Source organism: Aotus nancymaae, unplaced genomic scaffold, assembly GCF_030222135.1.
Source record: "Aotus nancymaae isolate 86718 unplaced genomic scaffold, 86718_ANA_hifiasm-v0.15.2.pri h1tg000062l, whole genome shotgun sequence".
Classification (NCBI taxonomy): domain Eukaryota; kingdom Metazoa; phylum Chordata; class Mammalia; order Primates; family Aotidae; genus Aotus; species Aotus nancymaae.
The window spans coordinates 22,082,376-22,107,557 of record NW_026988476.1 but is presented as its reverse complement, the minus strand read 5'-3'; the positions used below and the strand labels follow the sequence as shown (position 1 = coordinate 22,107,557).

Here is a 25,182-nt window from a genome sequence, read left to right as displayed (position 1 = left end):
AGCTGGGACTACAGGTGCATGCCGCCATGCCGAGTTAATTGTTTTTTTCTTTTTTTTTTTTGAGACAGGGTCTCACTATGTTGCTCAGTCCCAAACCCCTGGGCTCAAGCAGTCCTTCCACCTTGGCCTCCCAAAGGACAGGGATTACAGGCATGAGTCACTGTACTTGGCTACACTTTAATGCAGAATGTAACCAAGTCAGGGGCAGCAGTTTAAGTGATTGCACTTCAGGTAGAGGAAAGATCTCTTCACATTCACAGAGGAAGGGAGAGTAGTTTTTGTTGGCATATAGTGGCAAATTTTATTAAGGCTCTTTGAAAAGTGCTGATGATATTGGTTGGGAAAGGATTCAGTTTTTACCCAGTAGAATGCTAACAACTTATTTTGCTTAAGGCACTCTAATTACTGAAGGGGTTGATATTTTCTTCTTAACCATCAGTCATAAGGGCTTACTGTACCAATACAGTAAGCCCTTCAAAAGTGCTATTATGAATTACTGATTGGTATACCGTAAGCATTGAAATTAATTTTTATAGCAACCATATGAAGCAGGTACACTATTGGCCTCATTTTGCAAATAAGGAGACCAAGGCATAGAGAGGTTAAATGCCCAAAGCCACACAGCTAATAAGTGGCTGAGCCTGGGTTTGACCCGAGTGCCCACATGTGCAGCCACTCTGCTGTGCTGCCTACAGGATCCCAGTGCAGGGTTGCTTACTGCAGCTGTGCATGAACAAGGCAGTTGACTGTGAACAAAGGGGAATGTAACCTAATTATTCTAATTTTATGATTTGGTGCACAAAGGGCTCCATCATTGTGGGAATTGATTATGACTGCCGGGAGAGGATGGTGTACTGGACAGATGTTACTGGACGGACAATCAGCCGTGTCAGTCTGGAACTGGGAGCAGAGCCTGAGACGATTGTGAATTCAGGTCAGCAGCTTAACTCAGCAGAGTCTGCATTTTATTTGATTCTATGAAGTCACTTGTCTATTTTACGCTGAAGTCTCCCCTCGATTTTTCTTCACTAGGGGAGGTTAAGTTCTAGGCAAGTCATTTTATTGAGCTGTATTAAGACCAGCCCCTCTGTAAGCAAACATCTTCATACATAAGGAATGAAATAGGTGATTCCTACTGTGAGCACTTTTCAAAAGAAAAGGATTCAGTCAGAATTTAGGGTGTGGCCTTAGTCTGTTCAGCCTTCCTCTGGCACTGTGGACACCTGGTGTCAAGCTGGTAGGTCTGCTAGTCTAGAAGCTAGAGGTGGAATACGTAACAGAAGTACATTTCTCTATTAACCTGGTTCTTGGAACTTAGAGACACTTGGGCCTTGTTTTCCTGTCCCCTCTCCCCCACAAGCTGTTAAAACAGATCTTTCTGCTTCAGGTTGGTCCTCCATGCCGTGCAAACACTCCAGTCCTGACTTTGCTTTATTTCCAGGTCTGATAAGCCCCGAAGGACTTGCCATTGACCACATCCGCAGAACAATGTATTGGACGGACAGCGTCCTGGATAAGATAGAGAGGGCCCAGCTGGATGGCTCTGAGCGCAGGGTCCTCTTCCACACAGATCTGGTGAATCCCCGCGCCATCGCTGTGGATCCAATCCGAGGGTTAGCTGGGCTCCCCTAATTCTCCTCTTACCTGTAGATCCTGCTGTGAAGCCCTTGGGTTTTAATTACAATGTGGGGAAGGCCAGAACGAGAGTAAAAGCTCAAATGCATTCATGTAACAAAGATTTACTAAGGATCTACTAGATGTCAGGACCTGTTCTAGGAAAAGACAAGGTCTGTTCTTCCATGGCACTTATATTCTATTAGGAGTAAATAAGATTGCATATAAACAATAGTAGTGAGAACTAGGGGCTACTCTAGGACAGGCAAGGCCTCAGATGACACTTAGCTTGAAGTGAGGTGGGACTCCTTCAGCAGCACATTTATAAACCAGTGTTGAAGCCCACAGTAGGGCTGACCTCCATCAAGTAACATTAACCAAAGTTCAGATGCCTCCGTGTTACTATAGCAGAAATTAAGATAAACATTTTCCCTGTCTGTGATAACTGCTAAGGTCATTATATTTGATATACAGGATTTGTTCAGTGTTTCTGTACTTGTTAGAACCAGGGAGAATTTTTATATCTTGAGAAACTCTTGCCATATTTAAGTGGAGTTTCTACCAAATGAAATTCCCAGATGCCCTTCAAATCAGTAAAAGCAAACCTTCAGCTTTAATTTGCAGGGAAGTGCTTTTTGACTCTGAAATTAGTACAGAGCCTCAAAGGTGGTTCCAAGCTTAGCATTCTACACACAGGGAAAGGTGTATCTTTCTCTATTCCAGTTGACTTAGCCATAGGAATTAATAGCCCTCTTAAAAACTTTCTATAGGCTTAGGCTCTTCTTTCTGACATTTGGAAGGTCCTTTTTTTTTTTTTTTAAGACAAGGTCTCACTTTGTCGCCCAGGCTGGAGTGCAGTGGCACAATCTCAGCTCACTGCAACCTCTGCTTCCCGAGTTCAAGCGATTCTCCTGCCTCAGCCTCCCAAGTAGCTGGGATTACACGCACGCACCATCCGCGCCCAGCTAATTTTTGTATTTTCAGTAGAGACAAGGTTTCAGTTTCACCATATTGGCCAGGCTGGTCTCCAACTCCTGACCCTGGGTGATCCACCTGCCTTGGCCTCCCAAAGTGCTGGGATTATAGGTGTGAGCCACTGTACCCAGCCCCTCATTCCTTCTGGGTGCTTGATCTGAAAACTGGGGAGAGCTGCCATTTTGTGAGCAATGATACTTTGGTCATATCTCCATGGTCTGGGGGAAAAAGCATACTTTTAAGCTGAAATCCACAACACAGCCATGAGTTTAAAGATGAAAAAAGGAGTTTCTTATCCAGACAATGCTAAAGGACTTTAAAGATTTTTAGTGAAAAGAAAATCCCCCTTGAACCAGGTTTCAATGTAAGATAGGTAATTAATCTCCCTCAACTGCTTAGTGGAATGGTTGTCAAGCTTTCCTGGGTATTTCTCATTTGCTTTCTACAGATTTCACCTGGGGAATCTTCTTTCTCCGGCAGTCCCCAAATAATTTACACCAAATATGTGTGAGCTTGTTCTGGATGTACTGTTTTCAATGGTATTAAATCATTTTGGGGAGGAGACTGATCAGAAGGGATGAAACAATGATACACATGCTTCACCCTCTGGCCACCTCCACCTTAGCACAAAGTGGAAACTGCTTTCTGGCTTTTGCTTTCAGCTTTTCTCCACTTCATCTATTGGGCACAAGGGAGGAAATTCACAACAGGGGAAATCTATAGTTTCTTCCTCTCTCTCCTCTCACTGAGGTTCTCTGTCGCTCAAGTGACTTATTAAAAGCTTCTACAGCTTTTATAAAATAGCATTTTATGAAAGTGCTTTCAAAATTATTTCTGCTCTAACAACTTATAAACCCGTTTGTTTCCTTATAATAACCTGTTTCCACTTAACAGGACCATATTATTTCCTAGTCAGTATCTGTTAGGAATATCTTTCATTTTTAACATGGCATTTAAAAGGTAAAGTGCTTCACTTAAAATGTTTCCATTCCTGGGTGCCAGGTACAGAACAATCGAGATTCCCCGTCAGCAAGTACCAAATTGTATTTTTGGCAGAGGAAAATAACCGTTTCCTTCTCAAATCCCTGGTCCACATCTCTTGAAGTTCCATAGTTTTTATCAAAGCCATTCCTAACAGCTGTATTTCTATTGTAAACCCAAGATCCAATTCAGGATTTCAACCAATGGAGGGTTTTGGGTCAGTTGAGTCAGGGGTATCTGGGAGGCAGGGATTGTGACAGGAACTTAGTAATGACTTCTTCCACATAGTTATAATAATCGGAAAACCTTGTGATGCAGGCAAAAGTGGAATATGGCTATGTATACTTACCTACTGCTGTGTAAGAAATTGCCCAAACCTTAGCAGCTCAAGACAATGTTTAGTCTCGGTTTCTGTGAGTCAGGAATCCAAGTGTGCCTTAACAGAGCTCCCCGGGCATGGAGTCTCTTGCAAGGCTGCAATAAGGTAATGGCCAAACTGCAGTCATCTCCAGGCTCAGCTGGGGGAAGACAGCCCAAGCATGCTCAAATGGGCCATAGGCAGGACTCATGTCCTTTAAGGGCTGTTGGCCAGAGACCTCAGTTCGTTGGCACATGTTCCTCTTTATAGGGTAGATTGCAACGTAGCACCCAGCTTCCCTCAAAGGGAGCAAGAGAGAGCACCTAAGGTAGAAGCCAGTTTGAGACCTAATACTGGCAATGATAGCCCATCACTTCTGCTATATGCTCTTAACTAGAAGCAGCAAGACACTAAATGCAGCCCAAACTCAAGGGGATTGCTTAAGGCTGTAATATATGAGGAGATGGGGATCACTGGGGGCTGCTTAGATGCTGCCTACCACAGGCTACATAGCTATTCTTTTATAATCTTGATTTTTAATTTATCTACAGCAACTTGTACTGGACAGACTGGAATAGAGAAGCTCCTAAAATTGAAACATCATCTTTAGATGGAGAAAACAGAAGAATTCTGATCAATACAGACATTGGATTACCCAATGCCTTAACCTTTGACTCTTTCTCCAAACTGCTCTGCTGGGCAGATGCAGGTAATACTACCAATGGAATGCAAATAGAAAACCCCTCATTACAGGAGTTTGAGCACTAACAGATTTTAATATAAAATCAAATCCCAACACTTAGATCTTTTGGTTTAAACACATTGATAACAGTACAGCACATAATCTCCTTTCTTTTGTCTGTAAACTTTTAAATACTGTTCTTAAATGAGTCTTTAAAAATGAACTTTCTTGGGTTTGGGTAGAAGGAAGGCTAAATCAGTTTGTACTGCTTGCCTGACCGTGAGTGCTTGGCATACTCTTAACAGTTAAATATTAGCCACTGTTGCATTGACAAACTTCAATGAATAGAAACTATTCTTTTTGTGGGGAAGAGGATCACTATAACCATCTGTTATAATGCTAAGGACATTCTTTGAAAAGTACTGTAGCAGGGTGGCTTCCTTCAGTAATGACCTGGGCATTAGCAACCCACATTTGTTTGCTTTTGTTTATCAGCACAATTGAAAAAAATGCTGTGTGTCTAGTTCTTCACTAAAGAATATAAAAACTCTTCTTGAAGAATTTGTAATCTAATAAAAGGGCCTATAATGCAGATAGGTCACCTTTATAACCCAGTTGTGTAAAACAAGTTACATTTCTGAAAAGTATTTGAAATTTAAATTGGGGCTCTCTGAGAAATGTGAAACTTGAAATAGCTACTGTAAAAATTTTAAGACTGATTCGTTTACAGTGAAGTATGAGCTATGTTACATATTTTTAAAATATTTTCTAGCTAGGAAGAAAAAAGCAACTAAAATGGTAAGAATTTTGGTTAACACATTGCTTACAAAGGGCAAGTATTTACCCAGATGTTATAATTTGTAAGCTAAGGCCTGAAATCACACAAATTATAAAAATATTTATGTCTAATGCCCTGCTGTGGCAGAAACTTACCAGATTTCAGTAAATGCAATCCTGTCTTCCAAAAAAGGACTGGAAGTTTGAATCTCTACTAAAAACTGGAATGTTATCCAACAAACTAGAGCCTAGTAAAAGACCAGGTAAATTTACTGCTGCTAACCTATCACTGCAATGGAAGTAAAATATCCTATTTCCCATTCTTCCCTTGTTTCCTTAGAGAAGGAGTCTGTCACTATCATTTTTGGCAAAGCAGCTTGTTACTTACTCCATGGTGTGAAATGATCTCATTTTCTCCGTTTGTTTTAAAAGGAACCAAAAAACTGGAGTGCACACTACCTGATGGAACTGGACGGCGTGTCATTCAAAACAACCTCAAGTACCCCTTTGGCATTGTAAGCTATGCAGATCACTTCTACCACACGGACTGGAGGAGGTGAGCCTCACACATTCTGGTCAAGCCTGAAAAGGCCAACTATTCCAGAGAACATGCCACTTGCTTTACAAGTCAGTACGTGACTTTCCTAATTAAGCCCTCTGAGGCTTTTGTTTCATCACCTCTCCTCACTGGCAGATAAGATCCTTCAAGGATGTTTCTTTTCATCCTTTCATGTTTTTGAAATCATCCTTTTACCTCACCCAGAAATTGAACAGTATTGCTCACATACAGCTTAAAAGTAGCAAAGCTTTTTGATAATCTAAAAAGGAAGCATATTAATCTAAATATGTTCTTCAGAGAATAAGAGACTACCCTTAAGTGATACTATGAGCTATATTAGATACAGGGCTTAAGATGATTTTTCTTTGACACTTGTGGACATGTTGTCTAACAGACCGAAAAATACTATTTAGACTAGTTCTCAACTGAGGAACTACGGAACATTAAAATCTAAGCCCTTTACCCCATGGCCTACAAATCCAATTTGATTGATAGATCAGCATGTGATTCTAACATGCAGTTAAAATGAACAATGGATTTAGAGCAGTGGTCCTCAACTTCAGTGTGGCTTTAGCATCACCCCTTGGACAGAGAAGGCTGGCAGAAATTTTCCTCTACTGAAACTTTTTGTAGCTGACCTTTTTTTTTAATCTAGTAAATGACTCTTCCTAAACTCTTCCTTTCTGTTACCAGGGATGGTGTTGTAGCAGTAAATAAAGACAGTGGCCAGTTTACTGATGAGTATCTCCCGGAACAGCGATCTCACCTTTACGGGATAACTGTGGTCTACCCCTACTGTCCAACAGGTAAAACATGCTTTAGGATGCTCCTTTAAATTAGCAGGGTAGAGAAGGGATATATGAGATACTTGATTACCCCTGCTGTCTGTGACACTGCCACCATTGCCTTCTTCCTGCTCTGAGAGCCACTTTTGAGCTGGGAAAGTTAATGGCCACTACATGGGGGAGGGCCAGTCTTTACTGCCTTAAATCTACCTGAAAAAGACTTGCTGTTGCAACTTGGTTACAATACACTCACCCCCCAGTCTCTCCTCTCTCACAGGAAGAAAGTAAATACAGTAATGTAAAGGAAGACTTGGAGTTTACAATCAATCAGAACCTGGACCTTAAAGAACAGTGACTGCAAAGGCAAAGAAAGTAAAGAAAGAAAGAATAGGCCATTAGACGTTCCTGAACATACAAGATGAACATTTTTTAGTGCAAAAAGGCTTTTGTGAGAAGTTTATACCTCAATCTTTACTACTGTATTTCTAAAAATGAAGGTTGTTATTGCAAAAAAGGCAAATAGAATTTTAATTGTTGCTTATTAAAGCGACTTCTTGTAAACATTTATACCATATTTAAAAGGTCAAATTCAATAACTAAGAATTAATTAGAGTTTAAGATTCTAAATCTGATTTTTGCTATGGATTATTTCTGGCCAAGAAACTAAAGCACATGTGATCAATATAAAGATACAATCGTAAACCCTGAGAGTTGGAGAAGCCAATGCAGAACTGATGGGAAAGGACTAATTATTTATAGTTTCCCAACCAAAGTTTTAAGATTTTTTTTTTTTTTACCTCTGCATCAATACATTTCTATTTATATCACAAGGTGCTAAAATGAGTCAATTTGTATTTTCTGATCCTGTAAGTGCCTCTATAGAAGTACCCACAGAAAGTATTACATTTTATTAATACCAAAGATGTAACAGTTTTAAAATTTTCTAGATTATTCCAATAAAACATTTTAAGTAAGTTTTCCTATGACTTACTTACGGATCTATGTTGTCTCTAGGACAAAGTTGGGGGTTGGCATATACCTTAACCACAAAGGAGAAAGAAGATTTATGTAAACATACAGTACATAATAAAAATTCTACTTTCCTAAACTTTATTAAAGAAAAAAGCAATGGTGGTAAATCTCTAGAACATACCCAATTTTCTGGGCTTCCTCCCCCGAGAATGTGACATTTTGATTTCCAAACATGCCAGAAGTGTACATGGTTCCCAACTGTACTAAGTAGGTGAGAAGCAGAAGTCCTGAAGCGTTCATCTTCCAACTTTTCCCAGTCTGTGGTCTGTCTTTGGATCAGCAATTATTGCCTGAACAGCTACTATGGCTTCATTGATTTTTGTCTGTAGCTCTCTGAGCTCTTCTATATGCAGCAATCGCAGAATTTGAGCAGCTTCATTAAGAACTGCATCTGTTTTATGAGAAAAGAACACTGCTTCAATACATAATTTTTGCATTTAAGGCATTAATTTTCCTCAAGTATTCAGTCTAAAAAAAATAGTTTGAATTTAAAATCAATCACTTACCCCCCGTGTCAAAACCAAGAATATGTTTGTCTAAAGCAACAGGCAAGCCCTTAAAAAACAAAAAAGAATACGGTTACCAATAACATTCTTTTCTCAACTAAAACTGAAACGTACCTACCTATTCCAGTGTTTAACCTCTTTTAGCTGCACGAGCAAGGGAACTAGGAGTTTTGTTTAGATTTGCCTTGTGATCAGTGAGTTTTCCCTATTTCAATGAGTTAGGGGAAAAAGTTACCTTTAAATGTACCAGGAGGCTCTATAGCTTATCCAATCCTTTAGACCTGGCATACAAACACTATATCTTTACTGCTGCAGCAGTGCCTTGTCATTACTGCTGAGAAAGACAATATGAGCGGGGCTGTTACTATCTTATTTTGGCTACAGTAAGCAACAGTATACAGGGCAAAAAGAGTACCTCATACTGTTTTCCATTTCTGAGCACATTAATTTGTCTTTAGAAACTGTACAAACCTATCTAAAATGTAACCACTTTTTCAGCCAGCATGGTGTTTTACCAAGATTATGTATAATTTAACTTTCAAGAGCTGACTTGGAAGTTTCTTTGAAACAGTCTAGGAAAATGAAGAAAAACTAAACCACTCAGCACCTATGCACATACTAAAGATGGTGACTATGATGATACCATTTTGTGATGCCAAACTTCACAGAAACAAATATTTAAAATGAAGACAATCAGTCTGTACTCCCTGCTGATTATATAAAATCACTGCCAATAAAAAAAACACACTACCCGTACTTTCAATGTTAAAACCTGTTACCATTCAAATGCTTTAATCACTGCTTAATTCTTGCCTTATCTAGTAAGGTAAATCTACCTCGGCTCCATGTAAAGGAAGAAACCAATGGGCAAGAAAGCACAGTGAGCAAAATTAAAGAGCAGAATTGTACTGAATGGCTTTATATGTTCATCTAGTACCAGAGGCTTGCTTTTTTTCCTTTGTCTGCCAAGAGACCACCAAGAACAGCTACCCCTAAAAACTACCACATGCCTCAAATACTAGTTTATGAATGGTTACAAGTACACTAAACTATAAGAATGCCACTAAATTAGAGGCTACTGTCTTTTGAGACGACACCAAGATTAAGATTTGGAGCATTAAAAATAAAACTAAATTTTACTTTCAAACAAGAGTAAAGAGATTTGGCTAGGCCTTTATTTACACTGCCTTCCAAAGCAGACATAGTTTTGCTGAATGAATGAATGAATGACTTTATTACAAGAGAACAATTTACTGTCTGTTCTATGGTGTGGGTGACATAAGCTGATATGTAATGCAACTTCCAGTGGCCCGATTCATACATAATGAGCCAATAAGAACCTTTAAAAGAAAACAGTGTCTTTCAGAAATACTGCCCTGGCATTAGTAACCTTTTAACACTTCTGGGCCTGCCTAAAGGGGTTGGAGGACAAAACACGTTGGGAGAAGGCGGAAGGGTGCAGGGAGGACAAAAAACAGTTGTGCCCAGGGCATTCACTACAACCTCGTTGCTGCAGGAGGGAGGTGTTATCAGATACTGGAGGACAGTCTCTCCACTGCTGCACAGCCAATGAAACTTTAGGCATATTTCGATTTCTGATATAATCTAAAAATATTCCAGAAGCATGTATTTTAAGGGGAAGGTAGTCACATGATACAGCTTTCTCAGCCTACAAAGTAGGACTGAAAGATATCATTTCAGTCATCTGTACCTTGAACCTTACACTCCAACAAAACCCCCTATCCCTTCACTTGGGCAGATTGACAAGCTAATGCTGAGATCCACACATGGACCCTTGTTCCCATCTACCATAAGAGCACAGGCTCTCAAATCAGACTAGTCGCCTGAGCTCAATCACTTACCAACTAGGTGACCTTAGCCAAATTACTTTCTCATGTTTTATGCAAGAAAATTGAATAAAACAATAATTTACTCTGAAGAAATAAGAACAAGAATAGAATTTAGATGGAAAAAAAAAACCTAATTTGTAGTGAAGTGTGTTCCTTCTTCTCCAGCATGAGTCAAAATAATCAAGTAAGTTTCTTAAGGGTAAATACTTTTAAATAAACTTCAACAGGCCACAAGCACAATTTATGGACTGTGGATGAGCTACTTGTAGCTTTCTAAGGTACAAAGTGAGATGAAGGTGAAGTTTGTTTTTCACTCAAAAATGACCCCCCAGCCACAGAATACATTCAATTTGCTTTACAAAGTACTGAAGTAAGCTATGCTTTCTCTAAGCTGTTTATGTAGAATGGATATCTGAAACAGATACATGCAAAGTTCAAAATCATGGCAATAGCAGAAGAAATGTTCATTAACAACTTATTTAGGATTTATAGAAACATACCTCTTTTGTTTGATTTGCCTTAGCAACTGCATCCTGTGTCAGGCGCTCCTGAACCAAAATTCGAATTGCCTAAGAAACCCAAAAACAGTTTCACTTTTTATAGGTTGTCTACCTGTCATCCTTTCTTCTACGAGCCTAGAGAATAAGGATGCTCAATTTGATGAAGTCAGAATTACCTAGTTCATTAATAAACTCTCCAATAAATTAAAAATAAAAAACCAAACCACTAATATAATGTACCTTTCACACTTCTAGTATTTTAATAATGTTGAGTGATGCTTGCAACAATTAAAACTATTTTTGAATAGGTAATGCATGTGCCTATTAAATACAGCAGGACATATGGCAAAAAGTAGGTCTCCTTCCTAGCCCTGCGATCCCCTACAGATTCTTATGTACGCTCACACTAAAACTGTGAAATGATGAGCATGCTTATGCACGAATACACATTTTTGACACAAAGGGTAGCAGATCATGCATACTGTCTTACACTTTGCTTTTATCACTTCACTCTAGTAAAATATTTTCTTACCTTTCAAAGGACACTGTTGGTGGTTTTAATCACCAAGGCATTTCATTATGGCATGCATGCATGCAAATATCCATACACACTTAAAAATCAAATTTTTTTTAAATGGAATTTTAATTAGATGACAGTTACAACTCAAAAATAAGTGTGAAAACTTTAAATAAAAAAACCAAATGCTATCTTTGAAAAAGAGAATTCAAACAATGTTTAACAGCGACTGCAAACATATTAAATAGTCTGGTTGCCGAATAGTTAATATACTGATTCTTGTACTTGACAAATGTACTAAGATGTTTTCCACATTATGTTACTGTTTGAATGCCTCTTAAAATAACTCAAAAGGAACCAATGTGCAGCTAGGACTAGAATTTTATAGCTTTTTATTGTAGCTGATTTATACTTTATCCCCTTGGGTTTTGAAGTCTAACAAAAGCACCCCAAATACGCTATCCATTATCTGATTCTCCTCTCACTTACTTTATGGTTAAAGCTGACATGATCACTGTAGAACTGTTCCAAGGCAATTAACGTAATTGTCTGAATAAAGAACAGGCCTTTGAAATAGCTAAATTTCACTACAAACATTTTTGTCTTTTGGCATGCAATCTGTTTTGAGAAAATCCAAGTTAACATTCAGATACAGTATAGAAAATTTTAATAACTTAGGAATACAATAGTCTTGTCAAAACTGATATTTAGTACATAAAAATCTAAAAAGCATGTTAAGTTATGGCTTAATCTCTTCTGGGTAGAGTGAAATTTAATGATTCAACTTATCACAAAGTAGTTTACATGCACAAGGTCTAGCTTTTAATCTCTTGTAAAATCAGTAATAATTTCTAAAATAATTTCCAAGTCTGGTATCTTAAGTACCACTCCCCTGATCCACACCACTGTACTTGCATGATTACTAGGAATAAATCTTTTGAAGTTTATGATTTCTCTCAGAAACAAGAGACCTCTTTCAGATTACTGGGCTCCCTGAAGTATAGTTATAAACTGAGTGGCCTATGTAGGATGGGGGTCAGAAACATTCATTTCTCAAAGAGATTTTGGAGTTATATATATTTTTGACCAAATTCACCATTACTCATTTGGCATTTTTCACCATCTTAATGAATACAGACCATGAATCATTAAAAGGACTAACTAAACAGAAGTAGGGTAATGTGGGAAAAAGAATGGACCACAGAGTTACAGTGCTCAAAATCCTGGCTCTGTCATTTTACACATATTTACCTATCCTCATTAAGTCTCAGTTTCTTCATATCATATATATTTTTAAATAGATATTAGCATTTGTCTCTAGGACTGTTGGCAAGATTGAATGAGAACATCTTTGCAAAGGATTTAGCATAGTGGCAGGCACAAAACAGACAATCTAAATTAGATAAAACCATGCAATCTGTTTTATATCCCACATTCTTCTACTGTATTTTAGTCATTCGATCATAATTTTAATATCAATAGTTAATATTTAGAAAACAAAGACATTTATCTACATGCAGTTTCTGTCAAGAATCAAGAACATGAAGCTGACCTTAAGCATTACCAGGTAATCATCATGACGTTGAATCTGAAGCAGGTTAGCCAAAGCCATCACACCAGCCTTAAAATCAGGATTATTTACTATAGAAGATTAAAAATAAAGAAAAACTTACAACTCTGCAAATGTATAATTACAGACATATTTGTGGACATACAAAAACATTTTTCACTTTTCGGTAACAACAAATCTCTTAGTTTTTAAAACTGCTACTCACAAGATAAAAAATGAAGCCCTGCAGACTATCAACAATTAAATAAATTGGTAAAAGATAAAATGGTTTTCCTATGACTATATGAGACGGTCCCCAACTTAGGATGGTTGGACTTACAAGCTTTTGACCTTAGAATGAATTCAGTGGGATGTAACCCTAGTGCAAGATGAGGAAAATCTGAACTTACAGTGCTTCCAGTTTCCTTTTTCAACTTTACAATGGGTCTTTCGGGGTATTACATGAATTTTTGACTTACGATATTTTCGACTTTGGGACATGATCTCATCATCATTCAAGGAGCATCTGTATTTCATCAGCCAACTTGAATAATTCAATAAATGACTAATTTAACTCACATTAGGTTTGTCCTGTAACTTATTCTGCAAGGCTAATAATTTATGTAGCACTTTTAATTAACATTTCTTCCCAAGGCTGTTAATTTTAATACATAGATCCCCTCAATGGATAGTTTTCCCAAAACCTTTTTCTCTAAGCAGCCGCCCAGGAGTGTCTAGGAGCCTCACTCATTCAAAAGAGTTACTTCCTTTGGGAGGCCAAGGCGGGTGGATCACGAGGTCAAGAGATAGAGACTATCCTGGTCAACATGGTGAAACCCCGTCTCTACTAAAAATACAAAAAATTAGCTGGACATGGTGGCGTGTGCCTGTAGTCCCAGCTACTTGGGAGGCTGAGGCAGGAGAATTGCCTGAACCCAGGAGGTGGAGGTTGTGGTGAGCCAAGATCGCGCCATTGCACTCCAGCCTGGGTAACAAGAGCGAAACTCTGTCTCAAAAAAAAAAAAAAAAAAGGGTTACCTCCTAAATTAGAGGTCACAATGAATTAGCCAGTGAAGGAATATTTAACATATCATAATCTAGGTAATTAGATTCTTCATACTTTTAAAAAGAGAAATTACTCAAAGACATCTGAGACTTAATGGAAAATTTTACCACTTGTCTCATAGTCACTGGATTAAAAGAAATTTATACATTCAAAAAGGTAAACAATTAAATGATTAAATACAAATTAAAACCCCAAATTTCTAGAAGCAAATCAAATTAACATTCAGATGTTCAAATGCAAGGGGAAGGAGAAAGCACACTATAAAAACATTATAGAGAATAAAATGTCAACATAAATGCTGTCTGCATGGATCCTTCTTAATTTACTAAAACCAAGTAAACGTGGACTTCATTCTTCAAAGTAAAAAACACTTAAGCAACCAAAAATATTGATGTTCAATGTTATGCATTTATATACTCACCATCCAAATTGATCAATGGTTCTGCATTTTTAGTTGCATTGTCAGCAGTTTTTGCATTATCAGGTACTAAGTCCTTGTATTTTTCAGCTATAAAAATAGGCAAAAATATAATTTGTAAGAACTTCAACCTAAGGTAAAATGACTACTGCTATTTACCAAATTTAACTGAGCTAAACTGATTACAGGTTGACTACTCCTTATGCAAATGCCAATAATTTCCAATTTTTAATTTTTCTAGACTTTGGATTATCTGCATATATAAAATGTGGTATCTTGGGGATGGGACCAAAGTCTAAACACAAAATTCATTTTCATGTTCAATATACAACTTACACACATAACCTGAGTAATTTCATAGAGTATTTTTAATAATTTTGTGCATGAAACAATGTCTGCGTTAAGTACTTATGTGTGGAAATTTCTACTTGTGTCCTCATGTCAGTGGTCAAAAAGTTTTGGATTTTGGAGCATTTAGGATTGATGCTCAACCTGTGTAGGCATAAATAACCCATCCAATCAAACTTAATTTTTACTATAGAAAATGTAAAAAGACAATGTAACCATCTTTTCAATTAAGCTAAAGCAATTACTGGACTATGTGACACAAATCTCTTTTCATTAACATTTCTGAAGGCGATCATTTCAAACATGTAAATTTTAGAAAGGAAAAAAATCTGTTTTTACAGCTTCCTCTGAAATTTGAGGTAGAAGAACGGGAGGAGGGTTAAGTATAGGTTACATAAGATTAAATACAAACTCATTAAAAATCACACTCCCCCCCCCCCAATATCTTCTTTTGAATGCTGTATATAAAATCCAAAAACCTTGCGTTACAAAAAAATCAACACATCAAATACACCATCATATATAAACCTCAAACTTATTTCATGAAAATGTGATATTCAGAATTCCAAAGGTAGCTTTTATTTTCATTTGAAAAATTATACTTAAGTTCACAAATAAAAACAGTTATTAATAATTCACTAAACAATGTTCAAAATGGCGTCTTAGGCTATAGAGTGCTTATGTGATCTGTTAACGAAACGAGGAAAAAGTAAAAGCATTAAATTTAAGTTGGAGTTCAAAAGGCTCCCAGGGGCCACATCTGGAACAGTATAAACAGCAGAATATGTGATGGACAGAAAAGATTATAAATCCATTGAGTAAAATAAGAATCCATGTATCTACACTGATTTAAACAAACAACTAAATTAGAGATGGGAAAGATTAGAGATGGGAAAGCTTACAGGAGAAACCCAACAAACAATGTAGAAAAAATGATGAGTAGAAAAACACCTCTTGTTGATAATCAACATAATAAATGATTCAGGCAAGAATCATCATATGGTTGCTAAAACTAGTGGGGGAAATTTGAGGAGCAAAAACGTAATTGATAGTCTCAAAGTACCTCCCCACAAGATATATTACAAAGAGGAAAACAGTAAACTTTATGGTGGAGAAACCGTAACCCAGCGATCAAAGTGACATAACTAGTAATGTGACATATCACTATCACTTACCTCCTAATATGATGCACTAAAAAGAACACATCACTTCTGTGTTTTTCCTAACAAAAGTATAAACCCCAAATCTAATCATAAGGAAACATCATATAAATCCAAACTGAGAGACAAAATAAATGTCAGTTTCATGAAGCACAAATAAAGACAGGAACTGTTCCAGATTATAAGATACTAAAAGAGATGTAACAACTAAAAGCAATGCATAATCCAGGATTGCTCTGGGTTTTTTTCTGCCGGGAGAAGTGGGGGCTTGGTAAAATGTGCACAGCATCTAGAGATAACAGTAGTATATCAAAGATAACTTCCTGATTTTGATCATTGTACTGTGGTTATATAAGACAAAGTTATTTTTAGGAAATGCACTTTAAAGTGTTTCAGACTAAAAAGAAATCTACAACTTACTAACATGGTTTAGAAAAAAATGATGTGTGTGTCTGGGTAGAGAGAAGGATGAAGCAAATGAGGTAAAATGTTGAATTTGTAGACTTGAGGTATATGAAAATTCTTTGCACTGTTTTGTAATTTCTCTATACATCTGAAATTTTGTATTTAAAAAATTTCAGTTATCAATAACGTTGACTGACAAGCCACCAAAAGGCTTCAAAAAAAAATAGTAGAGCACAAATAATAAAAACTCACAACAGTTTCAGCAAATTTTAAAATAAGTAACCTAAAAGTCAAGGAGGCAACATATCAATGTAAAACCACAAAAGAACATCAGCGCCTCCTACTGATTAGAGACAGTATTTGACCAATTTTCAAGTCTGTTCTTGCAATTCTAAATAAATGAAACTTGTTTTCTAATTGACTTTTAATACACTTTTGATACCATTCACCTTCAACTATATGTTAACTTCCTTTTTCAATACTGAAAAATTTACACTTCACACACAAGCTTCTTTTATTCATTAAAAGAACATGCTATTACTGAGAAATAGGTATATAAAACCATATGCATCTACCACTGAAGGTTAATGGATTATAAAAATGGAACAAACAGAATAAAACAAATAAACAGAGACGTAAGAATTTATTTGGCAATAACTGAAAAACACTTTTGATAAGCTACAAATTGGCTCATATACAGTTCCTACCAATACAGAGCAGGGTAGATAAAAAGACCTTGTTAAAGGCCCTAGAAATCAATTAATACTACACCAAAGCCACAAGGTGTATGAATACATTTATTTTCTAAAGGAAGAAAAGGTTGTTTTTTTTTTTTGAAACTGTATAGAAAAGTAAACTAAGTCTCAAATTAGAGCTTTCTTTAAGATTTTTGCCATAAGGCTTCTGAAATTTAAGTCTGATGCACCAGCAAAAAACTGGCTGATGCTCCAAATCAGTGTATTTAAGCACTCACATAGACTGTATTCACACACAATTACTGAAACTGACAAGCACTTGTTGTGTGCAAGAAACTATGTCAGGTACTGTGACACACAATACTGACCTCTACCCCACCAAGATGTCCATGTCCAATCCTCAGAACCTGTGTATGTGTTATCTTATATGGCAACATTTGCAAATATGATAAAATTAAGGATCTTGAGATGGGGGATTTATTCTGGATTATCCAGGTGGGCCCAGGAGGATCAGAGCCAGAGACAAAGTTATGACAATGGAAGCGGAGTCAAAAAGAGACTGGAAAATGCTATGCTGCTAGACTTGAAGATGGAGGAAGGGGCCAGAGTCAAGGAATCCAGGCAGCCTCTAGAAGGTAAAAAAGCAAAGGAACAGATTCCCCTGAAAAAGCCTCCAAAAGGAACCAGGCTTGCTGACCACTTGACATTAACCCAGTGAGTTAATGTCACTTAACCGAGCTTTGGTGTAGTATAAATTGATTCCTAGGGCCTTTAACAAGGTCTTTACCCTGCTCTAGATTGGTAGGAATTGTATATAAGCCAATTTGCTTATCAAAAGTGTTTTTTGGTTGGTCCCAAATAAATTCTTACATCTCTATCTATTTTACTCATATTCTGTTTGTTCCATTTTTATAATCCATTAACCTTCAACATCTAATGTTGGCCTTCTCACTCTAAAATAATAAATTGTGTTTTTAGTCCCTGAGTTTGTAGTAATTTGTTACAGCATCAATTGGAAGCTAATAGAGATACCATGTAGGAAACAAAGCTGAATATCAGCTTACAAATTACTGGGACAAGTAAGACATAGAAGCAAAATGGAAAGTGGTCAATGACTTAAAAGGTACAGAGTTAAAAGCTATGGAAGTTCAGAGGGAAATAATACTGCTGCTAAGACAAAAGCAGCATATGAGATGGATCTTTAAAAAGATGGTTAGGATTTAGATGTGAAGAGAGAGAATGAAATGGTATATTTGCCAAGGGAAAAGTGTGAACAAAGAAACTGAGGGGGGAAAAGGGATATAAACAGGAAACAGTATTATTCTAATTTGGCTGGGATGTCAAGATGTGAATACTGGTTGAGTATCAGTCATCATTAACTACCAGGTTGGAGCTTAAAATTCTTTTTGTAGAAAATGGGAAATTAGTGTTTATGAATATGTATGATGTTTATTAACATGAATATGTAACTGGAACTGTTCTTCGGAAACAAGGAGTAAGTGGCAGCCTAAAACAGATTTATGTTTCAGAAAGTTAGCTTGGTTGGCCATGCAGTTAAGAAAAGGTGACATTAATGGGAGATATTACAATACTCTTGGCAGAAAGTGACAAAAGCCTAAATTAGGATTATGCCAATGGGAATGAAGACACAACAAGCACGAGGAAAGGTCAGTGTAGGCAGGATGAAGGGAAAGGGATAAGCCAAAGATATAAAAAGGCTTCCAAATAAGTAATCAAAAGGACTGGAACTAACTGAAAAACACAAAATGCAGAGGATGGAGGTAAGATAAGATAATGAAATCTTGCATTTAGATGTTGGCAGGCCTTTAAAAATGAAATGGTCTAATGGGACGAAACACAAGTTTAATGGAATATTGTTTTCACTATATGTACTAATATTCAGAAGCTTCCAACCATAGAAGTATCTGATAAGACAAAAGCATAAGTAACATATTCTGGCCTATAGAGTATTAATGTACATTAGCATTAGACATGTTTCAGTCTCTTGAGAAATGACCTGCTGCAACAACACTTCAAAGTCCCATCAATTCTGACACACTAACAACAATTTAATTTGAAAGGCTAAGGTGTAGACCATATTATCAAAGTGGTGTTACTTTGTGAGAAGACAGTCAATTAGCCTTCTCCAAAGTGCACCATTTCCAAATTCTAAAAGAAATATATAAACACAAATGAAAGACAGTAAAAGTGCTTTCAACTTGTGATAAGAATGAACAAAGGTAAAATAGTATTAGACAAAACAAACTGGTAAGTTCCCTACATTTTCACACTGCCTTTCCCATCTTTCCTCTTTAAAATAAACATTCCCCACAAAACGTACCATTATCTCCGTATTCAAGTCTAACAGCTAAACCAAGAAGCCAGTCAATGGCTTCTTGTCGCTCTTGAATCTTGAAAGGACAGTTAACATCTCTGAGATACTGTGAGGGGGAAGAAAAAAACCACCAGTTTCATTATTACCATAAAGTCACAGAAGAAAGAATGGTAGAGTATAAAGAGACCTTAGTTTGGATCTCTAACAATATTTTAACAACATTTATATTATTACACTTTAGATGCAATTATATAACCCAACAGAAGGGAACATTTACGTGTACCATCTTCAGAAAAAAAATAGAATACAACAACTTCCTCATTTTATAGATGAGAAAGCTGAGGCCTAGAGAGACTGACACTTACCAAGGGATACAGGACTCACACCTGGGACTAGAATCTAAGCTTTCTGATTCCTAGTCTCAAAATACACAGAGCAATTAACTAAAAAGGGTACCTTTAAAAAGGATATACAATAAATCATTATCTAAACCTTAATTTTCATACTACGGAAATGCCACTGCAAAGAGTAGCCATGCAACATGCATGTAGGGTGTAACCAAGTATTTTAACTAAATGTCAGAACCTGTACATTCAAATAAATGTTGAATAGTATTATATTCAACATTGTATATAACATTATTATAATATTATAATAATATAAATGTTGTCCTTCAAATTAGTCTCTCAAGAGCTTAAAACCTAATTCTAGCACGATGTTATCAGTCAAAACTGCTGGAACTTTGTAAAAATCCTTTCAGGGATAATTAATGAATCAGTACCTTTTAGTCATAACAAATTTTCTAACCAAAAATCTTATCCCTTCAACTCACAAGATTTGGTTATAATCCAAAAGGCATATCTACCTTCAAAGTATTAAAAAACTGTCAATACTAAAGGTATTTAAACAATGTAACTCATGATTTAAAAGCAATTCCAAAAGGGAAGTTTCAAATATGCTTTAACAATGACATCACCATTCTGAAGAAACCAACTTGAAGGATAATAACTGCTTAGGTAAGTTCTGATATGTTTAAGTCATTTTACCTAATCATTCCAGGTATTTCACATCAGAAATGCACAAACAAACATACACACACACACACACACACACACACACACACCCCTATATATATATATATTTGAGACAGAGTCCTGCTCTGTTGCCCAGGCTCTAGTGCAATGGCACAATCTTGGCTCATTGCAACCTCTGCCTCCTGGGTTCAAGCGAGTCTCCTGCTTCAGCCTCCTTAGTAGCTGGGATCACAGGCATGCGCCTCCATGCCTGGCTAATTTTGTGTTTTTAGTAGAGACAGGGTTTCGTCACAATGACTAGGCTGGTCTTGAACTCCTGACCTCAGGCGACCCACCCATCTCAGCTTCCCAAATTGCTGGGATTATAGGTGTGAGCCACGGCGCCCAGCCGAGAAAATTTTTTATAATCTCCAAATACCCTTCTACATGTAGAATTCTGTATTGTCTTGTAACATGAACAGATCATAAAATGTAATATAAACAAAATAAAATCCTAAAAATTTATTTCCAAGTGTTAAGAAGCCCACTGAAAAATTTAAAAATATTTTCTAAGAGCAAAGAAAAAGCATACAGTAGTATTAACAGTAGCAGTACAGAGGCATTGGCAGTAGGAAGCATACCACACTTGGTAAGCACCAGGCACTTCCATGAAGTCACTCATGAACAACAGAGCCACAGCTATGAGATAGGTACCACTGTTACCCTCACTTAATGATGAGAAAATTGAGACACGGAAAGGTTATTAACGCTGAGGTAATTTATACAATCCCTAATTTATAAAATCATTGATTCTATGGAGAAAGTACCTAATCACATTGTTCTAGCAAATCAAAAACTTAGCCTTTTTCATATTTTTCAAGAAAAATATCTCACTCATCAAAGTAATATAACTGATGAAAATGTTTAATGTAAGTAATGACACTGTGAAAGGATTTTTTCTGATTCTTTTTTATGCAAAAAGTTACTAAATCAATGGGAAAATTATTCGAGGCACAAAAATATGATATACCAGAGATGTTTTAAGGACTATTTCTCTAGTATACAACAACGGATATCTATGTTAAATATAAGTATAAACATGACAATCTTAGTTTTCAAGCATGTCAATGTCTTTTTTTTTTTCTTTTTTATTGAGACAAGTTGTCACTCTGTTGCCCAAGCTAGAGCGCAGGGTTCTAATCATTGCTCACCACAGCCTCGATCTCCCCAGGTGCAGCTGATCCTCCTACTACAGCCTCCTAATTAGCTGACACTACAAGCGCATGCCAGCACACCCAGCTAACTTTTCTATTTTCTTGTAGAGGCAGGGTTTTGTCATGTTGCCCAGGCCGGTCTTGGAACTCCTGAGCTCATACGATCTGCCACTTCAGCCACCCACACCTGGCCAATGTCTTCAATATAAGAAATAGCACTGTAAGTGTATTATTGCTCCATTTTCAGTTTAACAAAAATTCTGATTTGGGCCATTAAAGGAAAGTGAAATATTTATATTATTATTTAAGAAATGTCATGTTTCTAGAGAAAACTATTTATATCTAATACTGAAAGCTTGGTAGGAAGCCGTAAAATAATTTGCTCTAAAAGCAAAAGAAACATAGTAAGAAAATAGCAAAATCCCTGAAATCCAGCTTTCCTAACACGATCATTATCATTTTTATCTTAAGAAAGTAATTTTAAGCTCATCTTCATATGATTTTCAGACAAGCTCTCTGTACTTTTACTTTACTTCCTAATTCTTTACCTTTTCAAAGAACTTGGGCCAATCACTGCTGTGGATGTTTCTTAAATTACCTCGGTCTTCAATCTTGTAGTGTCTGATTTTCTGGTCTTCAAGCCAAACAATGAAGTTTCTAAATTCTGTTTCATCTGCAATAAAAAAAAAAATCACATAAATAACTAGAAGCACTACATAAAATACCTCCTTCTCCACAGACATATGTTCTTGTGGAATTTCCTTAACCTCAAAATACTAAATTAATTGAACCAGAAGGAGGAGGTCAAAGTACAGATTCTAGAGTCACAAATTAACAATGATCTGTTCAAATCTTGGCCAGAATTCAAATTCTGGGTTCAAATACTTAGTAGTTGTGTGAACTTGGGATAATCACCTACATTTTCAGTGCCTCCGATTCTTCAGCTGCAAAATGAGGGTGATAATAGAACTTACCTCACAGAGTTTGTTATGAAGATTAAATAAAATAAATATGGATAAAAACAGTTCCTGGCACACAGTTTTGCTATGTAAGAGTTAGATATTAATATTCCAGTTCCTTTGAGGGCAGTAAGGGGAGAGGGGGCAAGGTTAAATTTATAGCAAAGTAATAAAGTCAAATAAATAACATAACAAATAAGTACAAGAAATTAAGTGACTACTGTTGTCACGTAATGTTAACTGCGCATTAAGTGCATACATTATTTTGTTTAATCCTCCCCTTACTTCTTTTGAGGTAGGTAATACCCTATTTTACAAATAAGAACATGGAGACTCAACGACTGCAATCCAGACCTAGGCTCTATTGTCACTGATCCTTTTTTGTTAAAGTAAAAAAACAACAGATTATAATTTGATATGCTTCTACAGGAGATCAACAAAACACTGTAATCCTGCTTAGAAATTTTCAATTTGTGAGTCAAATTCAAGCTTCCTTGAGTATCACAAGTAATACTTGATCACTTTCAAACTTACTTATCTACCACAGGCCAGAACTATAAAAAGTAAATGGGTAGTGGTGGGCAGTTGCTGAGTTACCGTGAGTAGCAACGTAACTACTTTTTAAAATTCTAATGCTGTAAAATCCCAAACACCTTTGTATTTCCAATTCAACCTCCCCACTCATCTGTTACTAACTTTTTTGGAAGACCACACAACACAATTAGCCCGTTACTACACGCGCTTACTCTCCCACTGTGATCGGTTTTGATTTCATTGTGTACCGTCTTGGTCTCAAACTGTTCAGTGGGATCTGACTGCTTCCACCCCTTGCACCCCCTGACCCCTTGACTCCTGGCAGGCAGTGAACTAGTCTTCAAGTTACTCAGCACCTTCCTCAGAAGCCAGCGCCGAGCTGGCTCACAATTAGCAGGTGCTCAAGGTATCGCCTAATTACCCGGGGAACCATAGAGTTGAATGGTGAATGAGAAAGACGAATGCTCTCCCTTTTGTGTGCTGAGAAGATAGTTGCGTGGTGTTAGGAGTTAAGCAAGTGCAGAAAGTGACGATGCCGAGACAGGAGTTAAGCAAGTACAGAAAGTCACAATGCCGAGACAGGCCCCCGGCTGAGACAAGGCCGCCGAGGGTCCCGGCGGGGAGGTCGGGGAGCGGCACTGAGGCAGGGACCACCGCCCGGGTCCGGGACACACGGCCGGCCCGAGGCCGCCGCCTCACCTTTGCAGTTGAAGCCAGAGGGGTTGTGGTAGTCCAGAGCCGTCAGCTTGCGTCGGAACATGGTCCCCGCTTCTCGCTCTGACCCCCGGGCCTCGGCCGGGAGGGGAGAAGCGAGGTGGAGCGGGCGGCGCAGACACCGGCTACGCGGCGAGAGGGCGGGCTGGCGCCGGACGCTCTGAAATGACGGCGGCCTTCGCCAATCGTGGCTTAAGAGCAGCGGCCGCCAGCAAATGCCTACCAATCGCGGCTCCAGCTGAAGAGGCGGGGCTACGTCGGCGGACGTCGACGCTCAAACAAACTTTATTGTCAGCTTCCTGGTTGTACAATAGGCAGAAAACCACCGGGAAGCCGCTTTCCTTTCTTTGTTGCTGTAACATACAGAGAGTAGTATATGTAGGCTTTTGGTATTCGCTGTACCTTCCGTTGGATTACAGAATTACTGTTTAGCGTTTTGAGTGCATTCATTCATTACTCCTCCCACATAACAGGTGCTCTTCTAACACTGGCAATACAAAGACTACAAAGCCAGGTCCCTGTAGTAAGATGTTTTTAGACTAGTTGGGAGTGATCCACAGGTAAACATACAACTGTTAATACGACGCGATAGTTCCAGATATCCTCAACCAGAGTGAAATCTGAAACTAAGATCGTCCCTCACTCCCCCTCCCACTAAGTCACAGCATCCTGTAGGTCATCAATTCGTTCTGTCTCTCCTAACTCTCAAATCCCTCACCTCTTTCCAGACCCCACTGATAACAGCCACAAAAAAGACCGTCATCACTTTTGCTTACTCTAATTATCTAACTGATTTCTTAGGGCCAGTCCTGCCTTCTTCAAACCATTCCCCCACACAGCAATGAGAGAGATTTTCTAAAGCAAAAACCTGTCCATAACTTTCTCTGCTTATGTTTTAGTAGTTCCTGTTTGCTTCCCAGAAACAATCAAAACTCTTTATTGTATTTAAGATCTTTCCTGATCCATTCTCTACTTGGTTTTCAGGCAGTGGAGAGAGAGCAGTGAACAAGACAGACCAGGCCCCTACTTTCATGGAGTTTAAAAGGCTAGTGAGGGAAACAATAGACAGGTAAGTATAAACTACGTCTTGAAGATGGGGAGGCATTCACCATGCAGTCAAAAGAGTAAACTAGTTTGAGGGAAGAGGATGTATAAAGGCAAGAAATGATCAACAGCATGACCCAGAGGGACTAGAGCTTATAGAGGCTGGAGGGTGGGAGGCAATGACAGCTGATAAGGCTACCGACAAAGGCAGGGGTCTGATTAGGAAAAGTCATGGCAAGCTAAGGGAAGTTATTTAAATTCTTGGGGGTAAACCAACTATGTATGTTTCATTTCATTTCATTTCAACAGATTTTAATTAAACACTTAGGATCTGTGGAGCATACAAATGACTAAGCTACAGTCTCTATTTTCAGTAAATTTAAGTATAATAACAAACATAGATGTGTAAATAAATACTTGTAATCTAGAGTTAGAAAGGGATAAGTGAATTACAAGAAGTACAAAGTGTACTACAAAGAAGTACAGGCCAGGTGCAGTGGCTCATGCCTGTAGTTCCAGCAGTTTGGGAAGCTGAGATAGGAGGATAGTTCAAGCCCAGGAGTTTGAGACCAGCCTAGGTGACATAGTGAGA

At 37.7% G+C, this 25,182-nt stretch overlaps 2 protein-coding genes across 4 annotated transcripts in view; one reads left to right on the top strand and one right to left on the bottom strand.

The window, feature by feature from the left end:
* NID2 (nidogen 2) overlaps positions 1-7,705 on the top strand; it is a 64,222-nt gene extending 56,517 nt beyond the window's left edge. The window contains exons 16-21 of one of the 3 annotated variants that reach the window (XM_064365868.1): positions 805-934; positions 1,442-1,613; positions 4,480-4,637; positions 5,820-5,943; positions 6,640-6,752; positions 6,992-7,705. In XM_064365868.1, the coding sequence (XP_064221938.1) occupies positions 805-934; positions 1,442-1,613; positions 4,480-4,637; positions 5,820-5,943; positions 6,640-6,752; positions 6,992-7,086 (792 nt within the window). In that variant the 3' untranslated portion in view covers positions 7,087-7,705. Of the gene's footprint in view, positions 1-804; positions 935-1,441; positions 1,614-4,479; positions 4,638-5,819; positions 5,944-6,639; positions 6,753-6,991 lie in introns of those variants that run through there. The other 2 variants (XM_012451052.2, XM_064365869.1) reach the window with 2 other exon arrangements.
* A 119-nt stretch (positions 7,706-7,824) lies between these two features.
* RTRAF (RNA transcription, translation and transport factor) lies at positions 7,825-23,670 on the bottom strand. Its single transcript, XM_012451053.2, has 8 exons — positions 23,532-23,670; positions 21,888-22,012; positions 19,119-19,218; positions 14,173-14,259; positions 12,689-12,777; positions 10,620-10,688; positions 8,270-8,318; positions 7,825-8,154 (listed from the first exon to the last, which is right to left on the bottom strand). The coding sequence occupies exons 1-8, from the start codon at positions 23,590-23,592 to the stop codon at positions 8,000-8,002; spliced, it is 735 nt and encodes a 244-aa protein (XP_012306476.1). The 5' UTR covers positions 23,593-23,670; the 3' UTR covers positions 7,825-7,999.
* Positions 23,671-25,182: the final 1,512 nt, after the last annotated feature.